The following is a 13,730-nucleotide window of genomic DNA, read 5'->3' on the forward strand; positions in this document are numbered from 1 at the left end:
CCAGTGTCCATCACCAGGAGGCTGTGACTGTGTTCTGTTAGCTCCTTTGCTGAAGTCTAATTGGCTGCTAATGACAGTTTTTAAAACAGTGCTAACCCCTGGGCCAGATTAAAGGCCTGGACCCTGAATGCCTTTTCCTTGTACTTCACTTTCTCTTACTGCAACAGTCTTACCAGGGATTCTGTCTTGTTCTTTGCTGTACTGTATTTAGAAATTCTCCATCTTTTAAAAGATGATGAAATAAGTTACTGATAAGGTAACACTATCTCATCCCAAGTTGTCACATATGACTACTTTGTCAGCGGACTTCTGCATCTACATATTACACTCTAACTATCCCTTAGCATCTGCCGTTGACTTTCTGTGATGACGCAACCAACACTGGAATGTCAGCATAAGCACATGGATAGGGCTTAGGCTGCAAGAGCATGCGTGTTTAGGTTTAGGCAACATAACCACGTGGTAAGATTCAGGAAAAAACATCATGGTTTGGCTCTACATTCTTATGGGGCTCAAACAGCAGACTCTTGGGTGAAAGTCAAGGATTTGTTGGATCAATCCACCACAGCATTTCAACTTGATGAAATCCAGCGGCATATCTTACGGCCAAGACAGGTGCCGTCCAGCTGCATTATCAACTGTATCATGGCCGTGAAAGGTAGCTTTTTGCATCAGTATCTTATGCCAAAATTACTGAAAAAGCTGCAACATTTGACAACTTCAGAATGTGAATGGGCTTGATAAAGCTACAGGTTTACTAGTTAGCATGTTTATGAGCATGAATCATTGCATCGTAACTGCTAAAAGTAGTACAATCAGATCCACTTGTATGATTTTGGTCAGTGGTGCTTAACCAGGAGGAGAACCACTGTTTTAGGTCCTTTTCATTATTTATCATCAGCTTTCAGTGATTTGGTGGCCACTAGGTGCTGGCTTAAAGAGTCCTGCAGTGAATGAAAAATAAAATCTTCTCTCTAGAAATGCAGTATTTTCTGGACCTTGATTTTAACGAGCTAACTTTGCAGTGCTGGGTCTAAAGTGTAATGGCAGCACCAGAAAGTCTGTTGATACGGCAGGAAGTTGAGGCTATCTGTTCCGCTGGAGCTGGACTTTGTTCTTGTTCTTGCTGGATTTAGGTTGATAAATATGCTGCAGCTGTGACTAAGGAAGTCGATTTTGAATAGTCTTTCTAAGGTGATATGTTTAATGTCAAACTAAAAGGTTTCATTGATACTGGATTCTGAGTCATGGGGAGTTAAACATAGTTGGTGTTACAGCTGGATACAAGGCTGAGTCATATATCACTGGCAGCGCTCTAATCTCAATAATCATTATTTAAACCGTTTTTTAATCTTTATTTTTAATATTGTACTACCCATGTTGTTCAAACACAAGCGCTCAGTCAGTCCATATGGGAAACTTTGTGGTGCTATCATCAGTGCTAGTTTCATGCTGTAGGTATTTGGCTCAGTACCCTAAAAATGCCTTCTCACGTATTATTGTTACAGTAAACTGTAGCAGACTGGAGCCTGAATGCTCTGCTATCTCTTCCCAGCCACCTACACATTCTTCCCTACATAAGCCACTGCTCTGAATTACTGCACTTTTCGTGATTTATGAGCAAATTGCGTTGTAGTCTACCTTCTGAATTTACGCTGATAGCTCTTGGGACCAATTCAATTCAGGCTGGGGGGGCATGGGGGAGCCCTGGCTGCTGCTTTCCCATTACATGGTAAATCTCCAGAGAATGAGACAGAGGCGTGCGAGTCAGCAGAAACCGAGATCTTCTGAAAGCAGCAATTTATATGCGCATGGTTTCTGTATCATAGAGTAATAAAAAAGCTGATTAAGTGACTTTTTCCCTTTTTAATTGCCACTTGAATCAACCTGCGTGCCTAAAGGGCCTACTGCGCATGTGTCAGTGTTTTTCAGACCATATGGAGGGGCATGGCTTTGACAATATAAATACACAGAGGGTTGGGTCTCCCTTTGGAGCAAGAATGTAATGGGAAAACTGGCACTTAAAGCAGTATAATTGTGCCACAAGCAGTGAACTTGATAAAAATGATTCCAAAGTATGATTCCTCTCTAAGATAAAATTCAGAAAGAATTGTTTGGATAATCAAATTTTGTTAGTTCTTATCGTATTTAGTATTTGCTTTAGTGAAAAACAATGCCACATTGATTCTGCTAGTGATTTTCAATAACAACAAAACTGTTTCTGTGCTGTCATCCATTAGTCATCATCATCTGTCATGCTGAATGTTAAGTGTCACTACACTGAATGAAGAGACTGGCAAAAAGGAGTACTTTATCCTAAAATGTATAATTGTTCCATGACTCACAATCCATGGCCATAAGTGTTTGTACTGAAAAAGTTGGTACATGTCCTTTTTGGAAGGTCAACAGAGCTTTCCTAAAAAGCTAGTTGTTTATAAAATAGTGGAACATTTGAGAAATATCTATTGAAAGTATTAAAACTTTTTACAAACAGTAACTGACAATCCTGTATAATAAACCTTTAAATATTTGAAATAGCATCATATCTCTGAATATGAAATACTAAAATTCTTGTCAAATGAAATATGCCACTAGTTAACATGTTGCACATACTAGTTCACTCAGCTATGTTTTCATAAAAGCCGTCAATGTTTACTTCGGGCCATGAACACCGGTCTCCTGGGTTGAAGTCCTGTGCTCGATTGACCCATTTATCACCCTTCTTGCTCACCCTAGAGGATTCTTTTTCTTTTATTTATTCAATGTTGTGAAGACTTTGACGCAATTTATACAACGTCACCTCACTTCCTCCTCTGCTTTTGTAATAACTACAGCAATGAAAGGGCGCTGCCTTACAGTAAAGTATGGGACATAATAAGCTGCTTGCACAGTCGACCTAAATGGACATTTTATTTTGTTTGTTTTTGTGAGAGCAGCCTTCGATATTCACAATCATCCCAACAATGGAAAATTACCACAATCAACTTTTTGTGAGTTTTTTTTCTATGATTCACAATATAATACTATATTGTCCCATCCCTAAACCCAACAACAGTTTGAAGTTGCATAGATATTGAAATGACGTTATGATGGTATCCATAGTTGCCATAGCTGCTATCTGCAGTAAAAGAATCGATCAGTGAGTCAACTTAATACAGTATCTCTGCATTAACACTTTGAAACCTAAGCAAACTGGCGTGGATTTTTCCTGAAACATGGGAGGAAGGAAATGAGCAACTTAACAAGAAATTGCCCAAAAATTTGCGAGAAATTAATAAAAAGTACAAGAAAATTATCTGAAAATAAGCATAGAAGAAAACAACAAGTATTTAAAAATGATCTTTTTCTGCAAAATAATTTCAAATATGTAGTTATGCTAAATAGAAATATAGTTTTCTGGACATGTTTCCCTATCTTTTTCTTTTTCCTTACACATCTTCCACGACTTTAAAAAAAAAGAAAAAACCCATCTAGATCTTCTAATTTCTTGCAATTAGTTGGACATCACTAACCAAGTTACTCATTGTGCTTTTTCCCATGTTTTTGAAATAATTAGCTCAGGGTTTAAAGGGTTAAGTACAGAATGAGTCAGGACTTGATTAGCCTAGCTTAGCATAAAGACTAGAAGCAGAGGGAACTCAAAAGCTGGGCTTAGCCCAATGTTAAAAAGGACATCTATAGCAACACATCTAATGTTGCCTCATTTACAGTGTTCTTTTTTTCTCTTTCCCATAAGTGTTTGATAAGATACAACCTGTTTACCAGTCAGACTTAAATGCTGGAGTATTTATTACATTTTGGACAGAGGCATGTTACATGAGATTGATGTTGATTCTCTAAGAGAGCAAATATGCTTATTTCCAAAATGCTGATGTGTTCATATCACTCGATCAGTTCACAGCATCATTGTATTACATAGTGAAAAGTTTTTCAGGTTCACTTGGCTCAATGCCTTTTGTGAAATGTTTGCTGAGTCTGCAGTACCAGAGTATGAAAGATTATACTGTGCGGCAAAAGATCAGGCAGCTTTGTTGAGAGCATGATAAATGGCATGTCTTTAAGCAGGAGTTTGTCCTCGATGATATTCACCTGCAGCACTAAAATGTAATATGAGTTTGAATCTCACTTTGGGCGCTTTCAAAGCAAAAGTGTAACTGAAGACATAATATGATATTTGTGCCAAAGGGCTTTCTGCTGTTTTTTAAGATTGGAAATAAACAACAGCAATTCTATTCTCATCTTGCTGCTCATATCTGCCCCTGAGCCTTCACCGTGTTGAGACAAATCTCAGCATATGTGCTGGTGTTGCTTTTTATTCATTTAGCCAAGAGCAAATCCAGGGAAGAGAACAGAAAGTGCTTCATTATAAAAGCAAAAACTGCCTAATTTGTCTTAAAACTCTCATCTGTCTGCAGTGTTACTCCAATTTCTCTGCAAAAAAAAAAGTCAAATTGTATTAACTGGCTGTATAGGTTTAGCCGTTTCAAATACATTTTGATTTCAGACTGCTTCATTTTGACATCTAGAAAGTTTTCCCTTCATTTTTACATGTACTGCCAGCGCATAAGGAGATAGTTTAACAGTTTGGGAAATAGTTAGCTTTGCAGGGATGTAACAGAATCCACCCACCAGCGACTATAAAACTCACTAATAAAGTTGCTAAAACTTGTTAAAAGGTGTGATAACAATTTACTATTTTACAGAAGGTGTACTTATGTGTCCAGTTATTGGTCTTTCTTAATGCAGAGTATGCCAAGTTCAGACTCAATTGGTAATGTTGGCCATGTGATGACAACAGTTAGCCCTGTCACTGTGTGTGTGTGTGTGTGTGTGTGTGTGGCAGGCTGGACGTTCACAGTTGTACGTGGCTCAGAGCTTACACTGATGCAGCAACAGCAACAGTCCATACAGTCTGTGGTGTGATAAAGCCAAGTGCAGTGTATTTCAGTTTCAAGTTCAAGGCAGTTTGTGTTGCAGCATAGTACTTGGTATTGCTATTACTCCTGGTATTGGTGGTGGCATCCTAATTTTTTTTTAAATACAGCAGTGCTCTGTACGTCAACACAATGGTACAGCTGTACTGTAAACAATATAAATAAATATTATATATTATTAACTTAAAGACCAACAACAGGCTTCTTCACAGGGGAAGAAAATTAGCTTTTTTAAATGCAATCAACCTCCTTTTACATTTATTGATACTATATATATTTTCACAGGCTTGAGTGCTAACATCCCACTTAATGGCTGTTATGGGTTGTTACCACCACCATTATAATTCTTTAGATGGGTAAACTACACTTACTAGTAGTCTAGAAGATAGTTGCAGCTTTATCAAGTTTCACTGTCACTTTTGTTAGTTTTATGCACCAGAACTACATGACATTGCGCAATTTAAGTATATTAAGTAAACATTCATCTTTGGTATCACATGGTTTCCTGGGTGAAAGTCGTGTGTTTGTTTGACTCATCCATCCACCCGAACCTTCCTTTTTTGGTCTTTATTCTATGTAACCTGAATTCTGTCTCTGCTCTTGTAATTACTGTGGCCACTTAAGGTCGCTGCCTAACTTTGCATGAATGTAGGTAGTAAAGTAGGGCCATACTATCATAAGTCTATGTTCCTGATAACTGATAAGGCCCATTCAATGGGCTGATAATATCCAAGCTTACTGATATATTTAAACATTTTTATTGAAGTATCCTGAAATCTGAACATATAGGGAGCCAAAAGTCCACAAAGACACTTCTGTATAACGTTATACTGTCTAACAAAAACTTAATTCCCAACTATACCTTTTGTGAACCCATTTGAAAACCACAAAGATTTCAATTTTAACTCTTTGACCGAGAGGTATCTTCCAATTTTTGAAAAGCATTATTTCAATAAACTGACATTTGTGACATCTAAAGCGTTCCTCTCAAGCCTGAAAAGAAACCAAACCTTAATTACAGATAACACAGTTAACTTAATAACAGTAACTGTGCTAGTTTAGAAATGCAGGGATACTTGACTAAGCCAAATCCACACAAGTTAGCTCTCATAGATAAAATAGGTGAATTAAGAACACTTTTGATTGTTCACACTACACTTAGCTAGATGCAGACTTTGAAGTGGAACCAAACTAGTGACTGATGGCACTTCACAAGTCAATAAGAACACAAACAAAAACAGAGATTGAGAAAGGCCTCTTTTCTGAGCAAGAAATAGTCCATGACACACTATAAACACCTAGGAAACCATAACCTGTCACTTAAACTTTTTATTTTTTGTACAGATTAAACAAATGTAATATAATATGTTTAGAGGTGCTGATAGGCAGACTTTGTTATCTTTGAACAGAGCCAGAATAGTTGTTTCATGCTAAGCCAAGATATCCGGTTTACTGCCTATATACCATAAAGGCATTTTCTCATTGCATGAAAACCTTTAAGTATATATCCCAAAGAACGAGGCCCATTTAGATGAGGGAGATGTTGATGAACAGTGTGCTGTTGACAATAGCAGTTCCCCCCTGCAGTATACTGGCCGGCCACAGAGAGCTGTCATCTGATTTTTAATTGCAGCCGCAGTGGCTATAATCGGATCTTATTGGAATGTACCCATGCAAAGCCAGCAGCCGTGATTTAGAGCCTGAGAGTGACGGCCAGACATTGATTCCATAACCTTTCCTAAATTATCCAGGCAACAGAGAGGACTGTGTCCCTCTTTTCTCTCACTTTCACGCCATATCTCTCCTATCAGTTGTCCCTATAATGAGCAGCAGGATTGGGGAACCCTGTTAGAGTCCGGCCTTGGGCACCGTGCTGGGATGAACTGCAATTGATTAGCTGTGTGGCTATCCAAGACAGCTCAATTGCAGCACGAGCAGAGCTTTGATACTGGATGACAGCAAAGTAAATGTCTGCCAAGAAAATGAGGTGGCCTTGACACGCCCTACGTGTCTGTGCTCGGCCAATCTATGCTTGTGTGTAAACAGCCAATAAAACTGGCCTTGCGTGAGTGTGCATGCGTATGTGGCATATCTAAAGCTGATGCCAAAAGAAACAGGACAATTCACAGTGGCCTTTGTGTCAGTGGGGAGAGAGGCCTCTTCAGATGGTCTGGAAAGACAGGCGAGGCTGGTGGGCGCCTGGAGGTTAGAGGAACAGGCTTATGACTGGAAGCTTGCCAGTTTAGCTCCCAGATCAACTGGAAAGATCTGGATGACAGAAAAGACTATCCTTACAGCTAGTCATCCTTAAAGTAATAATCTGCAACTATTTCACAGCCTGCTTTGCTCCCAGATGATATAACACAACTCAAACCCTGTTTGTGAAAGCTGTTATATTGTCATTCGGTGGGAAAATACAGTCCAGTCAGGACCACTTAGTCAAGAAAAACACTTCTTAGCAGCTTTTAGATTTAGCTTATTGTAGTTATTAGTATTTGGTGGTATGGCTCTGTTCTGGGATCCCCCTGTCCTTCCACGTGCTTATGTGGAAAGCGATAAACAGGAACAGCGGAAGTTTCTGCCCTCTTGTGGATACAAGGAAGGCCTGAGGCAGGGAGAGCAGCAGCAAAAAAAAAAAAAAAGGAGGCAGGGAGGAAGAGGGCGCAAACACGGCATGCAGAGGGAACAGGGAAGAGCAGGTGGGCTAAAGCAGCTTAAATAAGGTGGCACGAGTGAGTTAAGTGAAACAGATGCTTAGGCAAATCAGCTGGCCATCAGCTGATGAGTCTTACATGATATCAGCTGATATGAACAGTAGCAGCGCTTGACACTGTGGCCTGCCTGAACTAACGCTATGCTCAATTTCTGTGAGGCTGTACCAATGGTGCGTTTATTTGGGGTCGTGTTTATCATGTTCGCAATAAAAAACCATATTATGACCTCATACGTGGAAATTTTCTGAAAGCTCCACGTTCAGTTTAAGTTTTAACATGTTTTCTGACATTTTCAGAAATGGCGCAAGCCATGCACTCTAATTTTAATTAACTAGTTAGTTAATTAGTTATTGTTATTGGTAGTTAAGTTATTGCAGTATTTCATTGTATAGAGTTGTTCTTTGTTTTATAATATGTCTGAGGAAAATGGTGATATTCCCAACGACCTCATCTTTTTCCTTTGACACTATGCCTTTGTATTACCTGCATTTTGTGACTCGTTTGTTAGCCAGATGCCTGATTTGCAAATGTCTCTTTCACAATGCAAGTTAATGGGAAAAAGTATTTTTTGACCCCATGGCATCATGTGACAAATCTGGCATTGCAGGTTTTTGGTCAAATCCCAAGTTTCACTCTAGATGAAAAGTTAAAGCATCATCAGAGTTATTACATTTCAATCTGAGGGGCACATGAATGTATGAAATTCTCAGCAATCTATCCAATAGTTATTGAGACATGTAACTGCTCAAAACTACAAATGTAAATCAAGTGATGGTGCTAGATGAAACATCAGGGGATCACCAAAAAAAGTAGGATCCATCCTCTCCAGACACAAACCAAATTTCTTGGCACTCAATGAAATATCTGTTCAGCTATTTCAGTCTGGAAGTGGTAAACAATCAGACCAACATTACCACCCATAGATGCTGTCTGCTTTGCTCTCAGACGATAACACAACTTTTACTGTTTATGAAAGCTTTTATATTTGAGTTGAGTTGGTAAAATCATCTCTCTCACAGGAAGTGGTTTGGTTTCCTTGTAACAAATAAAAGACAAACCAGGCAATTGGTATGAACAGCATGGCGCTATCAAAACTCCATCAAGACCAATTTCAAAGAAAACAACCTAGCTCACTCTCTCAAAAGAAGATATCCTCAAGCTGACGGTCTCCAGAGCAAAACTGAAATAGACATGCATTTCTCCTTGTTATGGTTATGGTTTTCAAGTTGAGACGTGACTCAAGAACAGTGCACTTGTCACTGCTTTTCTTCCGCATTGAAAGGTCTTTCTGTTTTTTATCCTTGGGCTGCAATCAGTGGAAAATGCTTCAGAGACTCGAGTACTCCAGAAGGGCCAGCTATAACAAACAACACATATTCACATTTTTCCTCCTTACAAAATAGAACTGTTACCAGAGTCTCTTATTTAGTACCATGAAGATAACTCAAAGGCTGAATGTACTGCATTAATTAACGGCTGCAGATACAGTAGGATATTAAATTTTTATTATGAAAGACTGAGAACATTTGCACTCAAAAGACTCCTTTTCCAGGGTTTAAACCTATTGGGGAAGTATATTTTAATGTTACATCATTTTATTTACTTTTTCCTTTCTTTCTTTATACTGCCGGAAGGTTACAGTATGAATAAGCTGTTTAACCCTGGACCTTCAAATGCACTTTCAGTAAAAGGACACATTAAATAAAATAGTTATATTTATATGATATAAACTCACTGGAGGGTGGACTAAGGATTGTAGCCATCCATATTAAACCAAGCCTCCAACTGACGAATCAGTACCAAGTAATGCTTTCCTAAATTATAAGTGGTAGAAAGAGAGACTTAACAGACTCAGAGGAAAGAGAGATTTTACCCGTTCCACAGAATGTTTGTCCATTTACTTTTTCATAAATGTTGTTGCACCACTATTCAGTGGTTAGCACCTAAACATTTGGAGATCCTCATTATTGCATGCTTGTTTCATGGCTGTGTTTGGTTTTTGCACTTTGATTATTTGAGAGCAGCTATACAAGCTGTAAAGGCAACAGAGATGTACTTTCTAATTAAAGCTGCAAGTGGCATTTATCTAAACATGTGAAGGCTTGTTACTTTTTGAGTTGACATGAGGCAAAACTCTTAATGTTCCTGAAAATTATTCATGGCGGTCATCACTATATGCTGGTGCTCTAATGTATATTGTTCTCAAACATCTTGACATGACTTCATTTGTATTGAATTTTTATTTAGTTCGAAATCTGTAATGAATCAAATGACGATTTATTTATAGGCAAATTGTGCTACTATGTGAAAAGCGTCAAAAGATATTCTGGATTATGCAAAGACTGAAACCACGTGCAGGATGGCGCAAGCAAAAATTGAAGTCTTTACCTTTGCATCAAAAGCCAGCCACCTTACCACTCAACCAATAAACAAACCAGGTGACAACTGGAGGTCGTAGTAAGGTTGTAACAGGATGGATTATGACTCAAATGAAGTTCTTTTTCCTTGAGTCAAATAAATTGAATATTTTAAATTTGTCACTGGAGATTGGGAATTTTATTTTGGAAATTAACCAAATAGCACAGGATATGTCAACTTTTAAACTACAAGAGATCACAACAGATGGGCAGAAACAGGAGATCTACCCAGGTGCAGGTAGTTTCCTGACAACCTTTTTAACCCTGTCACAAAACTTCAAATATGTCTCCATTTATCCTCTGTATCCATAGATCAGATTTACATACCCACTGCGACACGAAGAAGACACAGCTTCACATACACTTTCTGACTTTTACAGCACTTACAGCAGTCAGTGTTTTGGTGATAGAAATCTGAAAAAAAAGATATCATTTTGCTGGTTTCAAATGTATGTGCGTGACTTTTGGTAAAAAAAAAAAAAAGAAATGATGATGAATTGATGAAATAGGAAATGTTGTGCATACAGTACAAACTACAAGATGATATTGAATATCACTGAGGGCAAACCATTACACCCATCTGAACGCCATTTAAAACGTGACATCTGATATCCAAAGAATGCTTGTCAATTTTGGTAACATTTGAATAAGCATGTGTGGAGATATAGATGTTAATCGATTTCACATATTCTTAAAGATGTTGAGTGACATCATTTTTAATTGACCATAAGTTGTATTGAAGCAAATGTTCATCACAATTCAGTTGGTGTGCCGAAAAGATTCCAGCTCTGTGGAACATCCTGATGATTTATTATGATTTTTTTTTTATGTTTTTACAAATGAAGATTTTTTTTATGATAATTCAAGCCATCTTCAAGCAGCCATTAACAAATTCGACTGAGTCATGACTCCAGATGGAGTAAACAGTTTCGTGCAAATTCCTTTAGCTGATTATGACATAAAAAACTTTTTGCATTTGTGGTGCCCTCAAGTGGCAGAATATCCTAAGACTGCTTAAAAAAATCCACTCATGATTGCAACGGCCTGCGTTATCTATGATTTGTGAATATATATGAAAAATTCAACTTAAAGACAAATGTTTAAAAATACATTAATAAAAAAGTGATAAAAATTTGATAGTATAGTGCGTTATAAAGAAGTGATAGTATAACTTGTCATAAAAAGTCACAGCATAGTTTGTGGTTGTTACGTGATCACCCTCCTTGTGTGGCTGTGTTTTTTGTAAATCAGGGTGTGCAGTCCCCTGCTCTGGATTGGCTCCTCTGTGGAAGATTTGGGCTGTCCTCGATTGTGATCGGTGTGGCGTTCCATTTGCTTCCTCCAATACACAGATGCAGCGTGGACCAGAAGACTCTGCAAATGTCTGGCCAGCCTCATTGACGGGGTGGCTGGAAATCCTCCGCCTGCCAGCATGCCTCGCAGTTGTCCTTTTTGACATAGTTCGTTAATCTTGTTAAGTAATTTGTGTTTAATTTGTATTCAGTCTGAGGCACAAGAGTGGCATTTTGTGGGACTGGGCCAGGCTTTTTCTTTTGTTGAATAGGTTCAAGGGTGCTGTTTAATTTGTATTTTCATTTTCACTAAGCCATTGATGACAGTCAGGTGTTTATTACTGCTTTTGATTTAATTGGATGAGTTTAGCAGTTTGTGTTTTACAGAGCCTTCCTTTTTTCTGCATTTATTTCTTTGAGCTAAACAGCACTCACAAGCCTCTTCCTTTGTAGGGTTTCCTCACAGTTTGTTAGTAATGCTAATTTTCCCCTTTAATAAATAATTTCAGTTTACCAAAAACATCTGGTTTCATGTTGCTTCCGTTTCCCCTCATGAGCTGAGTCAGAAAGTCAGTGTGTAATATATTCTTAAAATGTCAAAGTGTAATTAGTCCAAAAAAGTCATAGTATAATATACTATAAAAAGTCATAGAATAATATGTCTTAAAAAGTCATAATAAAATCATTTTTCATACAAAAAGTCAAAGTATAGTATGTCATCAAATAGTTATAGTATAAAATGTAAATGAAAAAAAGTCATAGTTTGAAATTTCATTAAAAAAAGTAACATGAAATGTCATATAAAGAGTCAGAGTATAATGTCACTAAAACATTGTAGAATATGTCATAAAAACATCATAGTAATATGTCATGAAAAATAGTGTTAATAGGTCAAAACATAATACGTCATACGAAAAGTCAAAGTATAATATGTCATCAAATAGTATATGTCAATAAAATATAGTCAAAGTATCATGTAATAAAGAAAGTCACAGTAAAGTATGCCATTGAAAAGTTATAGTAAAATGTCTTAAAAAAGTCATAGTATAGTCTGTCAAAAAATGTAATTGTAAGAGATGTTAACAAAAGTCATTAAAAGAGAAATAATACTGTAGTAATATAGTATGCCATAATAGGCCATAGTGAAATGCATTGTGTGTCTGTCATAGAGAGTATGTCATAGATAAGTCATAGTATAATATGTCATAAAAAGTCATAGTATATTATGTCATAAAAAAGTCATAGTATAATATGCCATAAAGAAGTCATAGTATAATACTAAATTATGACTGAAGTCGTAGTATGGACCGCCTTAATGCACGTGCTCACCTTGGCTGAAGCCGCAGGGCTTAGAGGATCAGGGGCCTATCATGAGCCAATAAAAAAATCAAATTGTTCTGTAATATGTCTAATTCACTTGATATTCATATTCGTGGCTGCTATATGATGCAATTTACAAGTGACCCACGTGACAACAACCTACCAGAACGCATAGAAATAGTTTCGGGATGTGACGTATTTAAATAGGAGTGATTTATCGCGATAAATAGCGGGAGCAGCGTTGATTGAGATGGTGAGGTCACCTGCCCCTCCCAGGCACGGGACCTCGCGCCCAATTGGCCCAGGTATGGAGAGAAAATGGCAGGAGAGGTGGACGGACTGGTGCAGGACCGTTATCTAAGGAGCTGGAGAGGAGGAGGACTACCCACGAGGAGCACAGTCAACCACAGGAACAAACGGACAGGAGGAGCGGCACCTCACTCACCTGGAGGAGAGGACCGGTGAGAAAATGGACTGAGTCAGTAACCTCACACTGATGTCCACTGAGCATGACATTCCTCGCGAGTTGGATTTTAAGGACATAATCCAGGCTTTTTCGACAAATAAAACCAGACGAAAGCACTTCTGAACAGGTAAACAATGCTCTTATCTATTGCTCTTTGGTAGCCTCTGCAACTTTTAAAAATGTTTTCCACGTGCCTAGTTTTAATATGCTATACTTAAGCCGTAACATAGATTTGTGTTATACTGTTAATCCACTGTAACTGTTGATTAGTGTCATCTCCTGACACCTGGCGCGCGCGATTCACAGGGCCTGAAAGTTAAAGGCAGTTAAAGTTAAAGGGCTTGTGCGCACACTTCTGCATATAAAAAAAACTGTAAAACAGCCAGCAGAGAGGTGCTGTAGATGTAATTTTGATTTTTGGTGAGAGGCCAAAGCAGAAGCCGTTAAGTTGATTTCTTGTTTGCTGTTATTTGAGCTTTAATTATTGTTTGCCATTATAATGCTGCTGTTATTAGTGTTTCTGCATACACATTTTTTCTTTTGCTAATAGGGAGTGGAATCAAACTTTCACACATCTTGGTTTTATT

The 13,730-nt window shown here is 37.9% G+C and overlaps 1 protein-coding gene and 1 long non-coding RNA gene across 3 annotated transcripts in view; both read left to right on the top strand.

Annotated features, from left to right (window-relative positions):
- Positions 1-11,863, top strand: part of LOC148185919 (uncharacterized) — a 101,493-nt gene extending 89,630 nt beyond the window's left edge. For both annotated transcript variants that reach the window (XR_015775538.1, XM_088072739.1), the window contains one exon: positions 11,317-11,863. Coding sequence is in view for 1 of the 2 variants with exons in the window: in XM_088072739.1 (XP_087928865.1) it covers positions 11,317-11,380 (64 nt within the window). In the remaining variant the exon portion in view is untranslated. The remainder of the gene's footprint in view (positions 1-11,316) is intronic.
- Positions 11,864-12,944: 1,081 nt separating this feature from the next.
- The window catches only part of LOC148185921 (uncharacterized), a 50,326-nt gene continuing 49,540 nt past the window's right edge, over positions 12,945-13,730 (top strand). Inside the window, exon 1 of the long non-coding RNA XR_015775482.1 lies at positions 12,945-13,270. This is a non-coding gene — a long non-coding RNA (uncharacterized LOC148185921). The remainder of the gene's footprint in view (positions 13,271-13,730) is intronic.

The sequence above is a fragment of the Plectropomus leopardus genome, chromosome 22 (assembly GCF_026936395.1).
Source record: "Plectropomus leopardus strain MGB_pleo_1.0 chromosome 22, ASM2693639v1, whole genome shotgun sequence".
In the NCBI taxonomy this organism is placed as follows: Eukaryota; Metazoa; Chordata; class Actinopteri; order Perciformes; family Serranidae; genus Plectropomus; species Plectropomus leopardus.